Source organism: Drosophila busckii, chromosome X (assembly GCF_011750605.1).
Source record: "Drosophila busckii strain San Diego stock center, stock number 13000-0081.31 chromosome X, ASM1175060v1, whole genome shotgun sequence".
In the NCBI taxonomy this organism is placed as follows: Eukaryota; Metazoa; Arthropoda; class Insecta; order Diptera; family Drosophilidae; genus Drosophila; species Drosophila busckii.
The window spans coordinates 12718965-12743419 of record NC_046608.1 but is presented as its reverse complement, the minus strand read 5'-3'; the positions used below and the strand labels follow the sequence as shown (position 1 = coordinate 12743419).

At 34.4% G+C, this 24455-nt stretch overlaps 1 protein-coding gene across 1 annotated transcript; it reads left to right on the top strand.

The window, feature by feature from the left end:
* Positions 1-8897: 8897 nt before the first annotated feature.
* Positions 8898-9581, top strand: LOC108604929 (putative per-hexamer repeat protein 5). Its single transcript, XM_033294413.1, has one exon. It carries the CDS (start codon positions 8898-8900, stop codon positions 9579-9581), a length of 684 nt encoding a protein of 227 aa, XP_033150304.1.
* Positions 9582-24455: the final 14874 nt, after the last annotated feature.

The window sequence follows — 24455 nt, the reverse complement described above, 5'->3', positions numbered from 1 at the left end:
GATATTTTATTTATTATTTAATATTTTTTTAGTGCTTACTTTTGCTGAAATATAATTATTAGTTTGAATACCATAGTGGCTAGTTAGTTAAGATAAGCTAATTATGTTGGCTAGCTAAGTAAAATATTGAAATCATATATTTTAGTATATTTTTTCTACAATTAACATTTATTTATTGTATTTATTTTGCGCAATTTTAAATAATAATAACTAACAATAATTAACAACTTATATTTTTATACAATTTTTATTTGAAAAACTTTTGCCAATTTTTGTATTGACTTGACAACATTTTTATAGAATTTAATTTTTATAGACTTAAATCTTGTGAGTTAAGATAAGCTAATTATGTTGGCTAGTTAAGTAAAATATATTGAAATCATATATTTTAATATATTTTTGCAAATGTTCTACAATAAACATTTATTTATTGTATTTATTTTGTTCAATTTTAAATTTTTTTTTATAAAATTTTTTGCTAATTTTTGTATTGACTTGTCAACATTTTTAAGAATTTCAACTGTATGAAACACAAAATTTGCGCACATATTTTTATTAATATTTAATGCTGTTGCTAAAGCTAAAGCTAAAGCTATGGCAAGCAATTTAGGGCAACTTCTAGGCAAGTCTGTTTAATTTTCTATGCACTATTTTTAGAGTTTGAGACTCAGACACAGACACCTCAGCCAAATGAGCCTTGGAAAAGAAAACGAAGTACACTTGAGTTGCATGAAACACAAATCAATTACGGCGCCCTCTCTCTCACTCTCGCTCTGCAGTTGCCATGCCATTAATGAAATATTATGTAGAGTCGGGGAGTGACGCCCGCCACATGCAGAGCGAGCTATCAAAATTGTAAAGAAATGAAAACCTGAGACGCCGTGCGGCTGAAATTTCTGTTGTGTTTGGGTTTTTGGCTCAATTTGGGTAAAACAAATTCATTACGCAACGAAAGCAGCAACAACAACAGACTAAGAAGATGAAGCAGACAGAGACGAGACCGCAACGGATGCGAGCCCATGACAAATGAAGGGCCCGCCCAGCGGGTGCACTAAGCCAATAAACCGAACCACATAGAGAAGTTGGAGAGTCGTTGGTCCAACTTGCAGGTTTTAGCGTGAAAAATGTGTGAGCAAAGCCACACAAGTTGCCAAAGAGTCTCTCAAAGAGAGTGAAAAAGTGAAGTGTATTTGATTGAGTTGCATTTCCGATATGGAAACTTTCAATAGAAAAACGCGTAACCAAAGACAACTTCAAAAAAGGGAGACAGAGAGAGAGAGAGAGAGACGCAAACTTATGACAAACAAATGTTGACAAAACAAACAAAAAGATCGCGCTACATTTTCAAACGAAACGAGCCAAAGAGCTGAAATTTGAGTTTCAAATTACAGCGACACAGCAACCAATTTCATTATCCTTTTTTTTTGAGTTTGCGTTTTGTTTGAAAGGCGGCAACTGTGTAATTTAAAACGACGCGTTTTGACAAGACTGGAAACGCTTGAACTGTTTTCATTTTTTTTTTTTTTGTTTAAATGCTTGGGCAGTTTGTCTTGCCAGGACATTTACATAAAACTCACATTAGTGACTGTTGTTGTCGGCGCCCACTAAATTAGTTACGCACTAAGCGGAGAAGTGGACAAGTGGACAAGTGGCCAAGTGTAGTTGAAGTGCGTCCGGCCCACCAGAAGAGCGCTGCATCCATCAGCAGCTCTGAGTGCTGCACTAATTGACAAAAGAAAAAAACGTAGGCCAAGAAATAAAAACAAGAGACTGCAACGAAATTTGATTTTCATGTTTTGGATGTTTGGGCTGCGCCCATCAACTGGTCAAATTGCTCGAACAGAAACAAAAAAGGCAACCAAAGTAGGCCGCAAGTGTCCTTTGCCCGGCTCATATGTCAAGTTGCAAGTGGCACAGCTGCCAGCTGCAAGAGACTAAAAGTTAGTCTGGCGCTAATGTCAAGTGTTTTGTAGCATTAGCCTAAGCTCAAGTGCCAGTTACTACTTCAACTTGCAATTGATTGCGCCTAGAGCTAGAAAAACTTTTGCCCAAAAACTTATTTCAGACTGCTGTTAATCTTGCTGCCTCCCTCACTCACTTACTCACTCTCTCTCTCTCTCGCTCAGCTGCTTGTGGCATTTGCGATCAGTCAGTTGAGTGCAATCACCCAGACAAAAGCAGCAGACGCAAGACGCATTAAGCGCCTCCAGTCTTCAGTCTCCTGTCTCCAGTCTGGCCTCTGTTCTGGCCTTAGTCACTCTATATATAAGAAAGTTAGTGTATCAGCAATTGCAGCCTATGCAACAAATTAAGCAGCTATGTCTTAGCTTAAATAAGTAAAATTATTTAACAAACATTAATAAGCACTTTATAAAATTATTTAACTTAATTTAGTTATTGATGCATATTTGAATTTAAATAAAAGTTATTTAATATTATATATATAACAACTAACTTTTATAATTAATTTAAATATATTTTATTTATTATTATTTATTTTTAAGCATTTATTAAATTATTTAAAATATTTAACATAATTTAGTTATTGATTTGATATTTTAATTTAAATAAGAGTTATATAATATTATATATATAACAACTAACTTTTATAATTAATTTAAATATATATTATTTATTTTTAAGCATTTAAGCTTCTAATTCATAATAATTTTTAATATATTTTTTATTTTAATTTAGCTTAAAGTTTTTGATATTAGTTTTTATTTTTATTGTTGCTGCATTTCTATATTTTATATTTTATTTTTTATTTCATTAAATATTTAGTTAAACTGAAAGCAAACATAATTAATATATTTGTTAAATTTATTTATAACTATATTTTTATATAAAATGCATGCTTATAATTGCAGTGATAAAATTCTTTAAATATCATTGTAAATATTTACATGTTTTATTTTCAAAAGAAATTAAGAACGTGAATTATTTATAATACTTGTTTAATTAAATCAAACTATTTTTGATTTTGTTGTTAATTAAGTAATTTAAATTTAAATATGAAGTTATATTAATATTACTGCTATGTATATTTTTTATTTTTAAAAACTACGTTATTAAATTCAAAACATTTAAATATAAATTTTGAAATTCATATTTAACTTATTTATTTTACTGAATGCATTTGTCATTTATTTTTTATATAATAAATTAGCTATTAAAAATTTTAATTTAATTTATAATTATTGCATCTAATATCTGATGACATAAAATTTATTTTATTTATTTATTTATCTAATGTCAACTATAAATTGATAAATATATATTTTATTTATTAGTAGCAATTTAATAGTCATATATAATTTATTTATATAATAAATTATATTAAAATAATTAATTTAATTTTATAGGCTTTTTATTTTATTATTGTTTGCTCTATAAAATTTATTTATCATTACTAAAGCTGCAAATTGTTGACTGCATTTATTTATTGATTGAAATTAGTTAATGCAAAGAGCATTTAAGTCTTTACTACTTGCAGCATTTTGTTGCATTTAGACTTTGGCCTCAGCATGCAGCAGCAGCAGCAGCAGCTGTCTGTGTGTGTGTGTCTGTGTGTGGAATTCTGCATAGAAATCTGCAGTGGCAAAGCTATGCGCTATTTTTGGTTTTGGCTACTGGTTGCTAAGTCACTGGCAAGATAGAAAAGAATGCGCCCCAACGTGGCCATCGAACAAAAATAGAGTCGCTTCCCCTTGGTTGCTAACGCGAGAGCCCCCCGCACTTTTGTCACTCTCTCTCTCTCTCTCTCTCTCCCCCAGCCAAGCGGCTTAAGTTTTTGTTATTCGTTATTCGCATTAAACATGTCAAACGCTCGTCTGGGCGCGTCTGCAACATCGTCGGCAGCAATTAATAAAGGTGCAACATGGAGAGCTGTCGCTGTCGCTGGCTCTGACTGGGGGCTTCTCTTTTCTTATTTTTTTCGGGGGGTGCATACAGCTGATCGAGCGCAATGTTTACGCCCTGCGCTCATCTTCCAGACAAGAGCAGCCGCTTCCTGTTGTTCCTGCTGCGCCTGCGACTTAAGTAGTAAGCTAAGTTGCCCCCCCCCCCCCCTCCACCACCCCATACACAACAGCCCCCACTGTTAGGCTTGTTATTTATTTGCTGCGTCTGTTTGTCATTTGAATTTTCACTGCTGCCCTCTTGCGGCCTTTTTATGACTTTGGCCTAGCAACATTTTTCAATGTTTTTACCGTTAGTGTGTAGGGGGTGGGTTCAGCACTGCTGGGAGCGATTATAGATCTGTAAGCACGAGTGCATGCATCTTACATTTCCGCAACTATTTTTAGTACTCGGCTAACCCACAAACTAAACATTTCCGTTAATGCATTAATATCACGTGCCAAGGCTGACTGAGCGTCGAACTATATCTTATATATATCTTAAAATAGCTGTAAATGAAATCATTTAAATAGTGCTTACTAAAACATAAACTTTCGTTTCAGCTGCATTTATATTCGTGAATATTCTGAGCGGGCAAAAAATAAGGTAAGCTAAAATTATTTTGTTTTAAATTGCATTTAATTTTTTTTTAGCTTAATTTTAAAACTTTTGCTGCATTATTGAACTCAAGGATTGGCAACAACTGTTTTATTCTTTGCTGTAATTAATTAATATTTAAGAATTACTTCAATTAAATTAAAGTTTTACTTTATTTTTTTTTGTTTTGAATTGAAAAATGCAGCAGCTGCTTTGCTTATTTGTCTACGAACTTTAATATATAATAATTAATAAAATGTCAAATTTATTTCATACTTAAATATAAGCAATTGTCTAAGCAAACACAAAAGTAGCTTAAATACTTTACTTTAAATAATTTAAATTTATTTTTATATTAGTTTGCATATAATTTTTTTTTAGATTAATTTAAAATCTTTTGTTGTTTTATTATTTGCTGTAATTATTTGAATATATACAAATTACTTCATTAATTAACAATTAAACTTACGTCTAAAATTATTTTATTTTATTTGTTTTTAGCTGCTTTGCTTATTTGTCCACGAAGTTCATAATAATTAATAAAATGGCAAATTTATGTCATACAAAGACAAAAGTAGCTAAAATACTTTACTTTAAATAATTTAAATTTAGCTAAACAACAGCAAGTTGGTCGTGCTGCTTGCTTGTACTTTATAGTTTAATATGCAATTATCTATTAACATGAATTAATTAACATTATTTGCCTTTGCTTTCTGGCAACCCTTATTTCTAAGCTAATTACTAAAATTGTCATTGTTTATTAATGAGAGCGGCAGCTTAATTTTTCGGCAGCAGCGCAGCAGAGTCTCTCCCAGCTCCTTGACACAGACGCTGGCAAATCACCAATTAAAGAGGCCACCCACCCACCCACCCACTCCAGGCAACATTAAAACTCTTATGGAATTTCACTTAAAATTCCAAAACATTTGCAGAACTTGCTTCAAACATTTTTGTCAGTTAGTTGATTTTTTTTTTATTTAGGCTGGGAGTGGGTTGACCTGGTTTTTTAGGTGTAAAAACTGAAATAAGAGTAGAGAAGTGAAAAGTTTTGGGAATTGGGAATGAAAATGAAGTGCGTGCGGTTTTCATTTCAACGCTTGCATTTCATTTGCTATTTGCTGTTCAACATTTTCCAAAGGCTTGCAAAAATATCCTGCGGCTGCTGCTGCTGCTGAGAAAAGTGCTGGTGAACACTTTTTGTGTTATTGTTGTTGTTGTTGTTGTCATTGATATGGCGCTGTGTGGCATCAACGTAGACACTCAGCTCTCAACTTCTACTTCTGCTCGTTGCTGTTATTGCTTTGTCGCCTGTTGTTAATTGTCATTGCGCTGCTTTAAGCCGCTCAGCAGCGGCGACATTGCTGTTGGCAACACCAGCAATTTTTATTGTTGCTGTTGCTATTTTCACGCGCGGTTAGCGGCTGTAATTGCATTGCCAAGTAAACGACGCGCCGCATGTGAGCAGCCAGCATGTGTCTATGTGTGTGTGTGTGTGTTGCGTTGGCGTAAGTGAAATTTATTTCAACGAGTAGACAACTGACGTTGCGCCAATTTAGAAACTTCACCCCAAACAACTTGAGACTTCACCTTGAGGTTGAAAGCCAAAATTATTTTAATGCTTAATTGGTTTAATATTTTATTTTATTTTATTTTAAACTAACTAAAAAGTAGTTGTGCTTTTATTAAATTTAGCACAATTTAATGTGCCATAAATTTGAAGCGTTTAATATTGAAAAATTTAACAACAATTGAAGCTTATTGACTGACTTATTGTGTTTCAGCTTTTAACATGTTAACAAGAAAAATAAATAAATAAATGCTCTGTTATTTTACTCTGAAAATTAGTTTAAAAGCTTTGCTGCTAAATTTTACAATAAATAAAAACACAGCTGCGCAATTAAATTATATTAATAACCAAAATATATTAAGTTTTGACTTTTACAAGCAATCAGTATGTAAATCGTATAAACTTTAATATAATTCTGTTACTAACAAGCGCATAAATGTATAGCAAATATTTTATTTAATTGAATAATTATTCTATTATTTTAATTCTACAATTAACAAATTAATTGTACTTAAATTTGCAACTGGCTTATGTAAAAACATTTCGTGTCAATCGATCTATTTTGAATATTAACAGCTCATAATTAACAGACTGTTAAGCGTTACATAATTTGGCGAATTTAGATGACACTGGATGACAGTTGCACCGTTGCAATAATTGCAAACGGCCGCACGCGTGGGCGGCTGTTCTAATTATTTTTGTATTTTAATTCGCGTATTTAAATATAAAATTGTGCACAATGTGTGTAAATAGTTCAATATAAGTTTATGCACAAGTGCAACATTGTGTTTAATTGAATTAAAATGAATAAATGCAATAATTTAATATATTTTTAGTAACTGCGTAGTACGCAGCGCGCTCTTTGCTCTTAAGCTTTGATTTTTTTTCTGCATTTTTTTTTCGTTTTTAATGTAAAGAGCAGATTTATCAATATGCAAAGTGTAAAGTGTTTTCTGCTTATGTGTAAAGAGTAAAGTGTATTAGTGCAAATCAATTGTTTAAATATAAAGCTGACTTAGCAGCAAGCGCTTGCGCGCTCTCTTTTTTTTCAAGTGCAACTTTTGTTTTAATTCTTTTGTTTTTTTTATTGTGCTTAGTGCTTAACTGCTGCAACAGTGTTTAATTAATTCATAAGTTCATAGTGCAATGTGTAATGTGTGTAAATAATAATATGCAAACATAACTTCATTATTGTTTCAGAACTTGACATGTGGCTGAACGGTAAGTGCGCTCTTTAATTCTTACTTTCAAGCTAAGTTGCTATGCACACACACTAATATAAGCGTGTTCTGTACTAAGCTGAGCGCGCGCTCTTGTCAAGCGGCGCTTTCAGTTCTTGTTGTTAAATGCGCGCTCTCTTAGCTAACGGATCCTTCAGTTGTTGTTGTCGTTACTTCAAATAAGTGTGCGCTCTGCTTCTTCCAAGTTAGGCGCGCGCTCTTTACGCTAACTGCGCTTTCAGTTCTTGTTGTTGTTGCCGAAATTAAGTACGCGCTCTCTTAGCTAACGGATCCTTCAGTTGCTGACTGAGGCTTCACCCGCATCACTTTTTGTTGTTGGTTCAAATAAGTGTGCGCTCTGCTTCTTCCAAATTAGGCGCGCGCTCTTTGCGCTAACTGCGCTTTCAGTTGATTGTTGTTGTTGCTTAAATTAAAAGCGCGCTCTTTGAGTTAACGGATCCTTCTGTTGTGGTTGCTGTTACTTCAAATAAGTGTGCGCTCTCTGCTTCTTCTAAGTGCGCGCTCTTTGAGCTAACGGCGCTTTCAGTTCTTGTTGTTGCTTCTGGATCTTGCATTTTTTGGTTCAGCTTGACATTTGCGCCTGAGTGCGCCTAATTGCACTCTTTATAACACTTTCTCTTAAACTAAATGCATGCCCACCCCCATTAACTTGTTGTTGTTCAAAAAGGTGTGCGCTCTGTTTCTTCTAAGTAAAGCGCGCACTCTTTCACTTCTTGTTGTTGTTGTGCTGGGCATTTGCAATTGCAATTTTAAGGCTGTTTGATTTACACTTTGGCTGTACTTGTGACATGTGGCTGAGCGCTAAGTGCGCTCTTTAACTCTTTCTCTTAAACTCAGTTCATGCATTACTTGTCGTTGTTGTTGTTGCTTTGCGCTTTGCTTTTTGAGCTAACGGATCCTTCAGTTCTTGCTGTTGTTGTTGCTTTCAGCTTTACTTATGTATGTACAGTGGGCTCGATTGCACAACATGAATTAGAAATTAACTATTTTAATTTTTTTTTTGCGCTTAATAATAGTTTAGGGCTTCACCAATAGTGTAACTGTATTTATTTTGAAAAGTTATAAAGACAATTTCTGGCTTACAGCAATATTTATATTTCTAAATAAAAATTTAGCTATATATCCAATACTTATTTCATAACCCTTAGCTAAAGGGCACTCTTTATAAATTGCACGTGTTGGCGCCTGAGGTGAGGTTTCAATTTCACTCGCTCCACTGGCTACTTGAACTCTTGGGCGAGAGAAAAAGCTAAATGAGCAATTGCTATTGATCTTGGGCAAACAATAGATTAAGCACTTGACACGCATAGAAATTCGATGGATCGGCTCGTTGCGATTCGCCTGCTGGGCATAAGTAAACTATTTTGTGTGTGTGGATGGCTTTCTAATGGACTAATGATGAGTTTGGCGTACTGGCGGCATAGAATCAGTTCAATGGCCATAGCCGATTGCCGATCTTTGGTGGAAGAAAGCGTCAAGCGTCGATTGATAATGATGTGAATGGACTGTGGGCTTATTTTGCATATCATGCTTGGCTATAAAAGCTGCACAGTTGGCCTCAGTGGGCATCAGTCGAGTTGCGAGGCAGCAGCATGAACCGTTATATTTGGACATTGGTGTTGGCACAAGCGCTGCTTGGCTTTGCGGCCAGCGAATCGGAGGACAAACGCCTCGCCGGTCTCTTTGTCAAGGATGGCAATGAGAATGGGCAGCTGCGCTTCTTGGCCGCCGGACTCAATGGTGGCAATGGCAATGGCAACGGTTTGGGTGGCTTGAATGGCAACAGTGGTGGCCTTAACTCGGCGCTTAATCAATATATAACCAACAAGCAGGACATGCTGGAGCAACTGCGTCCAGTTACCACAGGCACGGGTTCGGCCATTAATTCGGTAACAGGCACTGCTGCTGCTGGTGGCGCCTCCAATGGCGTCATCTATGTTAATCTCAATGGCCAAACAGGCACAGGCGCTGGCACCGGCACCGGCACCTTTACGGGCACTGGCACCGGCACCGCCACGGGCACGGGCACGGGTCTAACCAATCAGCAGCTGGCACTCAATCAGGTCATCTATGGCACCTCGCCGGTCAACAATTTGCTGCCCCAGATTATGGGCCAAGCCATTTCTCAGCGTCGCCGTCCCGCTGCCGGTGGCAACAATCGCCGACGCGTCCAGCAGCGTCGTCGTCGCGTCAACAAGAACGGACGTCGCCGCAAGGGCAACAAGTCGGGCAAGAAGCGTCCCCAAGTCACAATCGTGCGTCCAAATCGCGGCTAAAATGAAAACAAAAACAAACGAACGAACAGCTTCAAGTTCTAATTAAGTGAAATCCTTTTTTTTTTTTAATTTAATGCAAAAGCCCAATTATTTATTTAAATTATTTAAAAATAAACCAACAAGTTTATATTGAAATTACCAACTTTGTTTATAGCCAAAACAATTTCTAAAGCAAACAATTGAATTTGAAGACTTATAAATATTGTGAGCTTAAGATTTCATTAGTTCCATAGTTCCATCCAATGGGATTTTTAGCTTAATTGATTTAATTTAAATTTGTGTGCGTATATTTTAACGAATTCATAGGAATATTGCAGTTAGAATTTATTTATTAACTAAATTAATTATTAAACGAAAAACTGATTACAAATTAATTATTATGAGGCTTCTTAGTTAAAACTCATCCAATTCATAATCGATTTAATCGTTGGCATTTACTTTTGAACATACTTGGCCTTGACATAAACTTTTTTGAGTTGATTCGCTTAGAAGTTAAAGCGCTGTAAATTATTTCTTTATATATCAGCGAAAATGTCGGCAGCAAAAACATTTTTTATTAAAAAAAACATTTACTAATATAGTAAACAAGACAAAACTATTTAAGATTTAAAAAAATTTCTATTTGGAATTTTTTGTATACAAAAACTGTTCCCAGAATGAAATACATAAGCGTGAAAAGTTTACAGCTAATCCGAGGGTTAGGATTTTATATTTTTATTTTATTTAACTTATTTTATCTATTTTATTTATTTTCTTTATTTTATATCATGAAATATCGCACCAACCAACTCGATCTCCCTAAAAGATCAAATAAAAAGGAAGTATTATATACATTTAAAATATCGAATATATGTAAAAAATTTATTAATACTTTATTTATTTAATTTTTTTTATTTTATTTTATTATTTATTTATATTATTTTTTTTTATTTATTTATTTATTTATTTATTTTATTTATTTTATTATTTTATTTATTTTATTTATTTATTTATTTATTATTTATTATTTTATTATTTTATTTATTATTTATTTTATTTATTTATTTTATTATTTTTTTATTATTTTTATTCATTTATTTTATTTATTTTATTTTAATTATTTTATTTTATTTATTTTATATATTTTGTATTTTATTTTATTTATTTACGTTATTTATTTTACTTATTTTATTTCCTTTATTTTATTTCAAAATTTTTTTTTATTTAACAGAACTTAAAGTTGCTAACTTGGTCTATTGTGAACGAAATAAATGTGCTAAATAAATTGAAAACATTCTTGTTGAAGCCTCTCTAGGCAAATTGTTTGTTGTTGTTTTTTAAGGTGAGCAGAGAGTGAGAGAGAGAGAGAGAGCGAGAGAGCTTAAATGCCACGTGACTGCGGCGGCACATGGCCGTAAGTGCCGTGTAGTTGGTGTTTGTTAGCCTTGTTGGCCTGTTGATTTAGTTGGCTAGCCAGGCTCGTTGGCTGCTTGGCTGGCTCGTTGGCTGGTCAAGTGCAAGACAAACGGCCGCTGCATGTGGTGCTTGCCCCAATGGCTTGATAAATGCACGTGGCGAGATGCAGACACAACTACGACCTACTGTGCGTGTGTGTGTGTGTGTGTGTGTGTGTTGGCCATGACTGTAATGAGCCTGTAAGTGGCTCTAATCAGTGTCATAATAATAGAAATTAATCACTGCTGACTACCTGCCCCCAAACGTTGCAGTTGCAATGCGAGTGAAAGAGAGTGGGACGCATAAATGTGTAGCTCAACTCAAGTTCAGTGGGTGGTGGTTGGGGGCAGTTTCTGCAGATTCCTGCGGTTTTGTGTGCAGCGTGCTGCGCATACTTTGTAAATGTTTTGTAATGATTTGATTTGAAATTCATTTGAATTATTGCTTGCTTCCGGCTTCCGTCTGCCTTTGAAATACTTTCCTGTTACAGTTAAGTTGAGCCACAGTGCGCCACAGGCGGGCCACCCGCCCGCCACACCCCCCAAGCCAAAAACAGCAAATGCTTAGCAAGAAAGCAAAAAAAAAAGGAAATACTTGCCCACTGTGACTTGGCCAACTTTTATGCTTTTTTTTTTTTTTTTGCTGCTTTTGCGCTCTTACTATATTTCTCTATGATGTACGAGCAAGTTAGTTGCCCAGCTGGCCATCACACACACACACACACACACAGACATGTGGCCATTCGTCTGCTCGTCATTTTCCATGTCCATGGCAGGTCCCAGGAGTTTATTAAGTACTGCCCAAGTAAGCAGCCGGTCCGGTCCGGTTCGGTCCCGGTCAGGCAGCGCCAATGGACGCCAACGTCGCTGCCATTGCGGAACTTTGTTAATATGCAAGTGAATGGGCATTTCCGGTAGCTAGTGAACGTGCTGCCCCCACCCCCAGCCCATAACCTCCTCATATACATTTGTTTGAGCGGAGCGAGAGCAGCGCACACCGGACACAGTTGACCTATGCCAAGCCTCAACTGTAAGCCTTGCACAGCTAAAAGCAATATAAGCTGTTCCCAGTATAACACACACACACACACACACACACACACACACACACACTTTTGCAAGATAAACGCAGCTGTGTTCATTGATTACACTTTGTTGCACTTGACAAAAATTGCGAGTGCCAAGTTTTTTATTTATCCAGCATATTTTTGAATATTATGCAGACATTTCAAATGTAGTTTATAACATATGTGCATATTTAATTTTTAAAATTAGCCAAAAGCATTTTATTTAATTGTATATATTTTTATATATCTTAAAATGTAGCTTTAAATATTCTTAAGCATCAAGTATGAGCCATTAAGCTTAATTTCCTTTAATTTTATTTATGTATGTAAATTAATTAAATATTTTCAAACATCAATATTTAAACTTGCACTAATTTTTTATTTGATACGTCATATATTTAAATATTTTGTTGCATTTATTTTTATACATGTTAATTTTTTTTATTTATGTATATGAAAAATTCAATATTTTTAAACAACCTAATATATTAATAATATAATAATATACTGCATTTATTTTTTATTTGATAAATCATCATTTAAATTAAGATTTTTCACTATAGATTGTCATATATTTTTCATGCTTTAAAACTTGCATTTATTTTGCATTTGCTACTTCATTTGTATAATATACAATATAAATTGAAATAATTTTTTTTTACGAAATAATTTATTTTATTTGTATGCTAAGCATTTTAAAAAATTAAGGCAATATAAAATTTATTATTTAGCTTGCAAAAGTTGTATTTTTATTAAACTAAATATTTCGTTTTTTTTTTTAACTTACTATTTGAAGTATTTATTTTAAACAATTATTATATTTTTTTTTTGAATAGTAAGCAACATTCGTTGTGAATTCAAATTTTTGTTTGGCTTGCTGTAACTGTTTCTTTTTTTTTTTTGCTGTTGCTCTTGTTGTAGTTGCAGTTGCTGCTGCTGCTGCTGCTGCTGCTGTTGTGGTTGTTGTTGCTGCTGTTGTTGTTCGTTGGCAGATGCTTGGCAAGCTTCGTTCATGTGTAATTTTCAATTAAAATGATTTGAGCAGACAACTTTGAACATTGGCCCGCTTGAGGCTGGCCACAGAAATACTTTTGGCCAATTCATAAATCATGCAGCAGTCAGAGGCAAGCCAGAGATAGAGAGAGAGAGAGAGATACGAACCGCATTGGAAATCGACGTTGTCAGTTGAGTTTGGCGAGCGTTGACAGGCGAAAGGCAAAAGCGAGACAGAGCAAGTTTCGTTTTACTTTTGAAATAGTTGCAAAAGTGGAAAAGTTTGAGCCTGCCACATGCCACACACACACATACACACACACATAGATCGCATCGCTTTGGTTGCAGCCTAGGCAGGGCCCACAACTAATGGCAGTTAATGCTTAAATTTGGCATGCAGAGTGCCACCCAATTGCCCACTGGTGGCAACTGACTCTCTGGGCCTGTCTCTGTGGTCAGCGTGTGCGGTCAGCCAACATAATTGTAGTCAGAGCTTAATAAATGTGCGACTTTTGTCATTTAGTATCTGGGCGAAAACGCTTAACCAATTTTCCACAGACACCCCCCGCCCACCCCTTTTGGTCGCACTAATGCTCTCTCAATGACCATGGGCTATTCGCTCATTTGGCTCGGTTCAATTTATTTATTTTCTGTTTGCTTTTTATTTCATTTATTTATTTTGGCTTGAGTTTGAGTCTTGTCGCTTTTAATTGCCGTGACGAGTTTGCCTTTCTTGTTTGGCTTCTGCTGCTTCACGGGTATATTGGCTTGCAGGCTGAGTTTGTGACCAACTTGGAAATTATTTTCAAAAAATTTGCATAATTTACAACAATTTTTTATTTAATTTTTAATATTTCACAAGCAATTAACAATTTATGCTTCTAAAATAAATGACAAAAATGTTTGAATTCAATATTTATTTATAGTTTGAAAATCAAAAAAATTGTATTTAGCTAGAGGTTTATTTTTTTGTAAAAATAAAAGTGAAATTATTTTCAGAATTATAAAAATTTTAATCAAATCAAACAAACTTAAAATTCTGCAACACTTAAAAACAAACTTGCAATTTTATTTTATTTAAAGCAAGAACTGCTAAAAAAAATTTAAGTAATAATATTATTTTTTATTTTATTGCTAGCGAAATTTAAAATATTGAAACCGAAAATTTAAATTTAAATAAAAATGAATTATATAGTTTTAGTTTAATAATTGCATGAGCAACAAATAGTGAAGCTTAAATATCAAAATCGGTGCTATATACGATTTAAATATTTTTAGAATTCACAAAGTATTTTAATTTAAATAAAAATGAATTATATAGTTTAATAATTGCATAAGCAACAAAGAGTGAAGCTTTAATATCAGATTCACTGCTTTATACGATTTAAAAATTCACAGAGTATTTTGTATTGTGGCTGTTGCTTTTTGATGCGCACTGTGGCTGTGTTGCTAACTTAGTTTGGTTTTTGTGCTTGACTGGGGGGCACTTGACGCTGATGTTGGGATTTACTTAGTCGCCGCTTTTGGCCGCTTCACAGGCCAATTGTAAGCCAATTTTCGGCTTTGCGGCGACCTTGTCGTAAATGTACGACTCGAATACTACAACAACAATATATGTATATATGTATTTGTTGCTTTCAGCTGATTGTTGGTTTTTTAGCACACACTTTAGCCGAGGAGTTGCAACTTGAGTTGTTTGGACGCGCTCGCGACTTGGAGTCGAGTGAAGTGAACTGAACTGAACTGAACTGAACGGAGCTGAGCTGAAGTGAGTGTTGTGGCTAAGCCATGGAAATAGTTGCTGGCCAATTTTTTTTGTGGCTTGACACATTGTGCTGCTGATTGATTGATAAATGACTTTTAAAGTTAATTACTAAAAGCCAAGATTTAACTGTAAATGTGTGCAGAGATTGCGCAAAATGCTTGACAGTTTGTTTTTATATTTTGCACTTTAATTTTGCATGCTGTGTCTCTCTCTCTCTCTCTCTCTCTCTCTTTGAGCTGTGAACAATGCATTTGATAAGAAATTAATTGATTGATGTTGTTGCTTACATAATTGCAATACATTGTTTAAGAACACACACACGCATGTTGGTCAGTTGTCTTGTGCATTGATGGATGGACTCGAAACTTGAGGCGTGCGCCAATTTTCAAGTACAGTTAATTAGGCGCAATCAATGAACGGGCAGAAAATAATTAAATCTAATTAATTTGCAGCTGTCAGAGGCGCCTAGCAACAGCAACAGCTACAACACACAAAAAAAAAAAAGGCTTAAGGAGCGGCAGGACGACGACTCTATGCCCCATCGATTTGTAGCCTTGTCATGACAGGCATTCGGGCATATTTACTGGGCCAAAGTCAATTTGCCAAATGCGCCAAATTTGTGCGTTGTAATGATCTAAGCATTTGCCTTTCTTTTGTGCCATGTGCAGAGTCAAGAGAAAGAGAGAGAGAGAGAGAGTGAGGGGTGCTGATTGGAAGTTTGCCTCTGTTCTCAGTCTCAGACGTGACGTAAATCAGCGTTTTAAGTGTTTTTTGAGCTGTCAACGGCAACGACGTGGTAACTTTGTTTGTTGCAGCAATCCCCCCCCCCCCCCACCCCACGCATCATCGTCTTTCAAAATGCTATGAAAAACCCTTAGAGTAGCAAACATGTCCCATTGCCCCGTCGTTGTTGCAAGCGAAATAAGAAAAATGAAGCATCAACTGCTACACAAATCAAGCTCCGAAATCTTTAGCTGCCAATCAAGTCGAAGTTGCAATGCTCTCTATACAAGCAAAAGTCACGCATATTGTATTTAAATATTATATTGAGTCCACAACAATTTTCAAAAATAATTATATATTTAATGTCTTCAATTGCTTTCAAAATAAAGTCAACACTGCAAGTAATTTAAAGATTGTTGCAAGTTTTATTTATATATATTTATATATTTTATTTTATATTATATATTATTTTAATATATATATTTTACTTATTTGGTTTTACGCAATTAAGCTAACAATCATAAACGAATAATACAATTATAAAATTATGTACGCTCAAGTTTTATAAACAATGACAAGCTATTATGACATATAAATTTATTCTATTTATTTTTATTTAATTGAATATACATTCTCTAAATTAATATGCTTTAAACATTACCTACACTTGGGCTCTGCGACATTCTATTTTATTTTAATTAAAATAATTATTTGGAATATACATTTTTAATTGCTACCATTAATTATTTTATTATTATAAAGAAGCTCACTTTTCATTACTCATTATTTATTAATATTTTATGAAATTTTTTTTCAATTTTTTTTATTTAAAAAAATTATTATTTTTAATAGTTTTTTTATAAGCTGCCACTAATTATTTTATTCATATAAATATGCTCACTTTTTATTACTCATTATTTATTAATATTTTATTTCTTTCAGTTTTATATTGCAGTTAATTTAAAATGTTCAGCTTCAACATTTAAAAATATAAATCAAGCAGTAATTTGTATATATAATCTTATACATTTTAAACAATTTTCTTAAGATAGTTTTTGAAAATGAAAAAGGTAAATAAACATGCAACACTTTGATTAAATGCCTAATGAATTGAATTGCATTTATATCAAATATATGTTGAGTTTATTTCATTTACTGTATTTGTGTTTTCAATTGTCACTGTTTTTATTTTGCTCACTTGTCTGTAAGCACATTTAATTGTGTGTGCGAATTTCGCTTTTGCCCAAGCTCAAGCCCTACGCTCTGGCCAATTGAAAGGCATAACAATTCCATTTAGCAGCTTGGCAAGTGTATAACAAGTGTGTATAGCTCAGAGGCAGTGAGAACAGCAGCTCAACATCTAAATCAAATTAATCCTTGCGAAAGACTTGCAGCCTGCCCCCCACCCACCTCCAGCCCATTCCGCTCTCTCGCTCTCTTTCGAGCTTGTTGTGCCTTTTTGCCAGGCGTCGGGCTGATGTTGTTGGTTGGACTGAGCTTGACTCAAGTGCCAACTTGTTAAATTTACGCAAGGCTCGAGCACTGCACACGCATACACAATTAGGCAGGCTACTAAGGAGATTTTCCAGCAGCGCAGGTGGCTGGGGCTGGGGGGGGTGGGGTGTGAGAGGCATGTGTTGCTGCTGTGTTGTGGGTGGGGGGCGTATTTGGTTCAGTTACGCAAACAGCAAATCAAAAAACCATTTGACGCACTTTCATCATCAACAAAAGTGGGCGCTATTGTGTGCATGGGGCGTGGCACCTGCTGCTGACACATGAAAACTGCCAATAAGTCTACGCCTCAGCTGAGCCAAAAAAAAAAAGAAGAGAAAAATACGCAAAGTCTGCAGCGCAGTCGACATGGCAAGACCCGACATAAGGAAAATAAGCAAATGAATTAATATGAAAATTCTAAAATATGCTTAAGATATACACAAAGCTATATGGCAAGTTTGTTGTGTCTAGCTTTTATAGTTTCGGAATTCTGGCTGTTCATACAGTCGAAAAAATTAGAAAACGCAATTCAAAAACAAATTCAATTTACTCAGTTTATAAACGAACTAAGTTTGGTCGTTCCAGCGTTAATATTTGCTGAACTAGAGTTGTTCATACAGACAGAATTAAAATGCTAAAATTAAAATTTTTATGCTAAAATAAACTCAGGATAAATATGAAGCTATATAACAATTTTGGTGTCTCTAGGCTTAATAGTTTCGGAGTTCTAGTTGTTCATACAGTCGATAAAATTAGAAAAAATTTAAAAAAGAAATTTGATTTGCTCAGTTGCTAAACGAGCTAAGTTTGGTAGTTCTAGCGTAAATAGTTGCCCAACTAGTTCATACAGACAGAATTAAAATGCTAAAATTAAAATTTAATTATAAAATAAACTCAGGATAAATATAAAGCTATATAAAAAATTTGGTGTCTCTAGGCTTAATAGTTTCGAAGTTTAAGCTGCTCATACAGACAGAAAAACAGGCAGACAGAGTTTGAGTTGCACAACTTATTAGACCCTTTTGGTATATGCTTATGTACAGGGTCTAGCAATGAAAGAAAGCAACTGCAGCAGCAGCAGCAGGAACAAAAACAACAACAATGGGCTAACAAATTGCAGCATACAACAAAAAAGCTGCCAAGTCATCTGCCAAGCATCCAGAGCTTCAGCTCCAGCAGCATCAACATAATTTCGCAGGCTGTGTTTCAGCTTTAATGAACGTTTAAGCTTGGCCAAAAGCCGTTTGCATAGCCGCTTGGCCCAAAAGTGTGACCAGAGCTGAGCCAAAAATAACTAAGAAATATTTTTATTGAAATATTAATTATGCTCAGACTCTAAGATCACGCTTATGAGTGTATGTGTGTGTGTGTGAGTTTGTGTCTGTGAATAAATCACTGTTTACGCTCGATCACGTTCGGGGTCACGGTTTTTAGCCCAGCAGAAAATTTATGCTTTAGCCTCCAATGTTGACTTTGTCTGGCTGGCAAAAAATATTTTTGGTTCGAGCACAATTTCTGCTTCTTCTTTTTTATGCTTTTCTTGCTGTTTTTCTTTTTTGGGGTCAAGTGTTGTTGCTGCTGCTGCTGCTGCTGACGTAGCAGCGCTTTTTTTTTGCTTTTTTTTTCGCTTCTTTATATTTTTGAGTAGGAATTAAATATCAGGCAATATGAGCGTATAGTTGTTGTTGTTATTGCTAACAGCTTTCCCTTTGGGCCAACACTTACCACTGCTGCTGTTGGGGCAAAGAGTGCTCCCAGCTTGGCCTTTTTGCAGCTGCTTCTTCTTCATGTTTTTTTTTTTTGCATATCATCGTCAGCCAAGTAAAGTTTGCTTTTGCCTTTGCTTTTTGCTTGCCCTGCCCTTGCTGCTGTTGTTGTTGTTTGTTCTCTTGTATTTTTTGGTGTTCAAAAGCCCACACATCACTTTTACACACACACACACACACACATGGACACATGGACACACTCCCCGCTGCTCTTTGTGGCAGCTTGAACTCTGGCTTGCCCCCGTCGCTTTCTTCTTCAGCTAGCAGCTCCTCTTGTTGGGTTAAGTGAAAAGTGATTGAGCAGATTTTTGTGTTGCAAATACTTTTTTTTTTTTTTGACTCTCACTCTCACTCATCTCACCATTGGTCTTAATCGGTTGGGCCCCCCGCCTCGTTGCCTCAGCATCTTTAAATTTGTTGCCACCAGTCCCAAGTTCTGCTGCTGTTGTGTTAATTGTTGTCTCTTGCCTTTGCCTTTTCGTTAGTTCTGGCTACAGATCAGATAAAGCTTCGAAAAATTGCATGTTCAACATTAAAAACAAAGCAAATTGCAAACTCTCATTGTTAACTAATTGCCCATGCTTCAAGTTGAGGAAATAGCAAACAAAGACGTTTTAATTTGCTTTGTAACAAAATTGTACAATTTATTTATTTGCCAAATATTTTACACTTATATGTTTCTATACATATAAATATTGTATAATATATTTGTTACTGTATTGAAAATGTTGCATCAAATTTTAATTAATTAATTATTCAAAATATTTGAGCATTTTTTGGGATAGTTTTGTTGCTGTCCATTAAAACAATAAACATAATAAATTTGATTCTATTTAACTATAGTATAATATTTATTTCTATTTTATTTATTTTTTTTTTTTATATTATAAGTATAATGAATATATAATAATACTATAATAATATAAACTAATTTTAAAATATATTATATATTTTTTTATAACAAAATAAAATATATTTGAAATACTTAAGCAAGCACAAAGTTGAAATCTAATTTCTATTGATTTAAAAATATAATTCAAAGATATTGAAAAAAAAATCCTGAAATGCTATGGCAAATATTTAAGAATTTATGCAAAATATATTTGAAATATTTAAGCTAGCACAAGCATGAAATTTAATTTTTATTGTAATGAAAAAAATAAATAAATAATAATTAAAAAAAAAAAAAACTTGAAATGCTATGGCAAATAGTAAAGAATTTATTCAAAATATATTTGAAATATTTAAGCAAACTTGAAATTTAATTTTTATTGAAAAAATAAATTAAAAATAATTAAAAAAAAAAAAACAGGAAATGCTATTGCAAATATTTAAGAATTTATTCAATATTGGCTATGAAATGCTTTAAGATTAATTTTTGACTTAAAAAATGAGGTAAATAAATGGAATTGAAGACTTTAACTAAATGAATTAAAGCTGCTTTTATTTAAAGCAAAGCTGGCTAAGGCTAAGCCAATGATAATCATAATTTTAGCATTGAACTAAGCGTTGATTGCAGTTGTGTTAAGATTTTTTTTTTTTTGTGTTGCTTTGGTGTGAGCTGCGTTGGCTGCTGATTTTGCCTTATCGATGACTGAGGCACAAAAGTGACGATTGGCAATTGGTTATTGCAGCATAAATCAAGAGCGGAAATTGCCGGGGCCCATACAACGACGCAATTTCGTATGCAACACGGCCTGATGAGATGACTTCATTAGCAGCTGATGCTGCCGCTGTCGCTGCTGCTGCTGCTAGTGAGGCACTGATTGTTTGCGCTGGGCACCAAACTTGTGTCCAGCTTGTCAAATCCAATCAAAATCAGCAAAAAGAAGCAGCAAAAAAAAAAGGAAAAAAATTAGGAAAAGCGTAGCAAGAAATTCTCAATGGAGCTGAGGCCAGGCTGCTGCTGCTACTGAAGCAACAATTAGTATGCATGCTAATGAAAGGCGCTGAATGAGCAAGTGTAACAGTGTCTATGTGTGCGTGTGTGTGCACTTCATTAGGCACATCATAGAGTATGCGCCGGCGACCACCAACTCATAATGCAATGCGCACTTCCTACTTAGGCTACAATCCCAATCCCAATCCCAATCCCAGTGCCCAACCCCAGCTGAGCTTGAATCCAACGCAAGTTTAATTAGCTCTCAACTTCACTCTCCCTCTCTCTCCCTCTCTCTCTTACGCTTAGCCGCATCCGTTCTGCTGCCTGTTGCTCTGTTTTTTTTTGTGTATTGGCTGCATATTTATTTCTTAATTCCATAGCCCCAAGTATTTATCTTCGTTGTTGTTGAGCTATATCATTGTCGTTTGTCGTTTTTGTTTTATGTATAATCAAGATTTATGCGTTCAACAACAAAAACTTAAACCAGGAGCCGCTGCCACAATCCAGTTTACCCAACGGTTTATATAAATTTTTGTTGCTTTGGCCGAATGCATTTTTAATTAGCGGTTGAGGTTTCTTACGAAAAACTTTTTGTTTTTTGTTGTCTTAACTTTCAACATGCATTTCAATTGCAATTTGTAGGCTGAAAACTGAAAACTGAAGCCAAAAATCTAATCAGCATCAGTCCAAGCGGCGCCTGTTTTCAGATCCTGCCGCCTGCCTCTGTTGTCTTGTAAATTATGACACTCAAAGACAAAGCACAAGTGAGACAGCATGAGAAAGAGCGAGAGAGAGAGAGAGAGAGAGAGAGCGAGCTGCATGGCTCATAAAACATTGCCCAGAGCATTGCACATAATTCACAGCTGGTCCATTTTGTCATTGTTGCTGCTGCTGCTGCTGCTGCTGCTGCTTTGTTTTTGTTGTTTAGGATAGTGTGGCATATTGCTTTTTATTGTTATTGTTGTTGCCACACACACACACACATACGCAGCTCAAATGATATATAGAAAAGAACTAGAGCTTGAATAAAAAACAAGCGCCAAGTCCGCCCCAAGTCATAGGCAGCTGAGCTGACTTTGAAATATTTGCACATTTTTTGTGCAATTGCTAAAAAATTACTACTTAATATTTTTAATAGCATATTTGCTTATTTTTATAAATGTAAGTTTAGTAAACAAAGTGCTAAAGTGCAATAAAAAATTGTTTTTCAATTTTATTAGTAATTCTCTTTGTTTATATATTGCTATAATTATATTATAAATTACAAAAAGTTTTTTGAATTTAATATACATTGAGCTATGCTTTAATTAATTTATAATTTATTAATTTTAGCGCTTGCATTAGCTGAAATAAAAGTTAAAAAGTTAATGCTAATTTGAGCATTAATAAAGAAGCTGCTTTAATAATTTGCTATATAAATAAGCAACATTGCTTGAATTATTGTAAACAACAATGTTTTTAATTTTCTAATATTAATTACAAATTTGTATAAAATTTTAAAGACTTGCTATAAAGAAAATCAATGATATATTATTAAGTATTTAAATTCAGTTATATTAATGCATATGAATTAATGATAAATTTTCTATTTTCAGCTACGCTCTTTGTTTTTAAAGGTAAGCTTTATATTTAATATTTTTTATTTATAAAAATTGCACTTCTTAAAAAAATGTTAAGCTTAGAATCTGCTTATCAAAGCTTCAATTTTTATATTGCGCTAATTTAGAACAAGAAGCAGAACATGCTTAATTTTAGCTACTGCCAGCTCTGTTTCGATTTGTTATGTTATTAAATAAAAAGAAATGAATATTTCTTAAATTGCTTATTGAATTTTTAAAACTATAGCGTACATAATTCAATTCAGAAATATATTTTTATTCGCTTATTATTAAAACTGCTGCCAAAAAGACTCGAAATTTCAACTTGAGTTAATAATTAAAATAAAAGGAAATATATTTGAAACAAAGTAGCTAAGTAAATGTATAATAATTAAAAAAAATATTATTTCAGCAATTAACAAACTTTTGCATATACAAGAGATAAAATAGCTAAATAAATTAATAGTAATTGTAACAAAAAAAAATTATTTAATTAGTTAAGGAGCTTTTGCATATACAAGAGAGAAGTCAGCTAAGTAAATTAATAATAATTGAAAAAAATATTATTTAATCAATTAATAAATTTAATCAATTACAAGAGACAAAATTGATAACTAAATTAATAATAATTGTAGCAAAAAAAATTATTTAATTAGTTGAGGAGCCTTTGCATATACAAGAGACAAAATAGCTGAATAAATTAATAATAATTGTAACAAAAAAATTATTTAATTAGTTAAGAAGCTTTTTAATAAAATTTGACGTAGCGAGTTTTAAATTTTTGGTGCTTAAAAAAGTTAAGTTGAGGTTAGAGGTGAATTTATAACTAAATAGAAAAATATCTTTTGGATACTCGTACCAAGTGGCAGCGTAAGCAGCAGTCTTAATCATATTAACTAGTTGTCTACATTGTTATACACACACACACACACACATATGCGTCAGCAATATGTTGCTTGCAATATTGTGGCAAGTGCTAGTTGTTGTTGTTGTTGTTGCCACACACTGCAGTAGGCTATAAATTTATGTTGCATTAATTTATAGCATTGTTTTGTTGTTATTATAGTTTTGTTTTGCTTAGTTTGTTCTACTGTTTTCTTTCATTTGTTGCCTGTGTTGCTGTTGTCACAGCTCAATGAAGCCAATTGCAAAGTGAAACTGAAAATTTGCAAGCAGCAGTGAATTGAAATTGCAATTGCAATTGCAAGTGGCACAAGCAGCAGCAGCAGCAGCAGCAACAGCAGCAGCATTTGGGGCAAAGAATTGAGACAGAGACTTCAAGGGTTCGCTCTATGTTGCATGCAGCACATTAAGTTGTCTGCCATTGTTGTTGCTGCTGTTGTTGTGGCAGCTGCTTTGTTGTGTTGCGCTTATCTGCATGCGGCGCAATTATTTTTGCTTGTCACACGTCGGCAAAAGTACACGGCGGGGCGCAGAAGTAGAAGAGGAGGGGGGGGGGGGGCTACGCATTGCCTTTTGCTGAACTTTACAAATTGAAATTAATTACTTGCTGCCATTGTCCAGCAAAATGCAAACAGAGTGAGAGAGCGAGAGAGCGCCTGCAGCAGCTTCAGTTGCAATTTTATTTGCATTCGCCACGTATCTGTTGCAAGTTGCTCTGTTTGGTTATTTTGTTTTGTTGCACGTAGTCACGCCCACTTCACATTGCCTACGCGTGTATGCGTGTGTCCATTTGTCATATTTACACCCCCCTACACACACACACACACACACACACTTTCCTGCATCTTTTCTAACAGCCACTGCATGCTCCATTTAGTTTTTGTGTTTTCTTCTACAACAAACAGCCCCATCAACTCTTCAGCCCCCCTCGCGCTGCCGCTTTGTTGTATTTTGTTGCAAGTTTGTGTTAAAAATTTTGCCAATTTTAGCTTCAACTCGCTGCGCTCATGTTGCTGTCACCGAGAGCAACAAGCGCTTGCCTCGCTTTTTAGCTGCAACACCCACCCACCACCCACCACCCACTTTTTACCTCTTTCGTTGCGCTGTCAGTTTTTCATTGCCGTTTGTTTGTTAGTTAGTCAACGTTGTTGCCGTGTGGCAGCAGCAGCAGCAACTTCTTCTTTTGTTATATATTTTGTTGTTTAGCATATTGCGCATACGACACGTTCGCACCGCACGCCTCTTTGCTT

Excerpts from the sequence above, each read along its gene's own strand:
- LOC108604929 (XM_033294413.1), top strand. The coding sequence starts at position 8,898 with ATGAACCGTTATATTTGGACATTGGTGTTGGCACAAGCGCTGCTTGGC.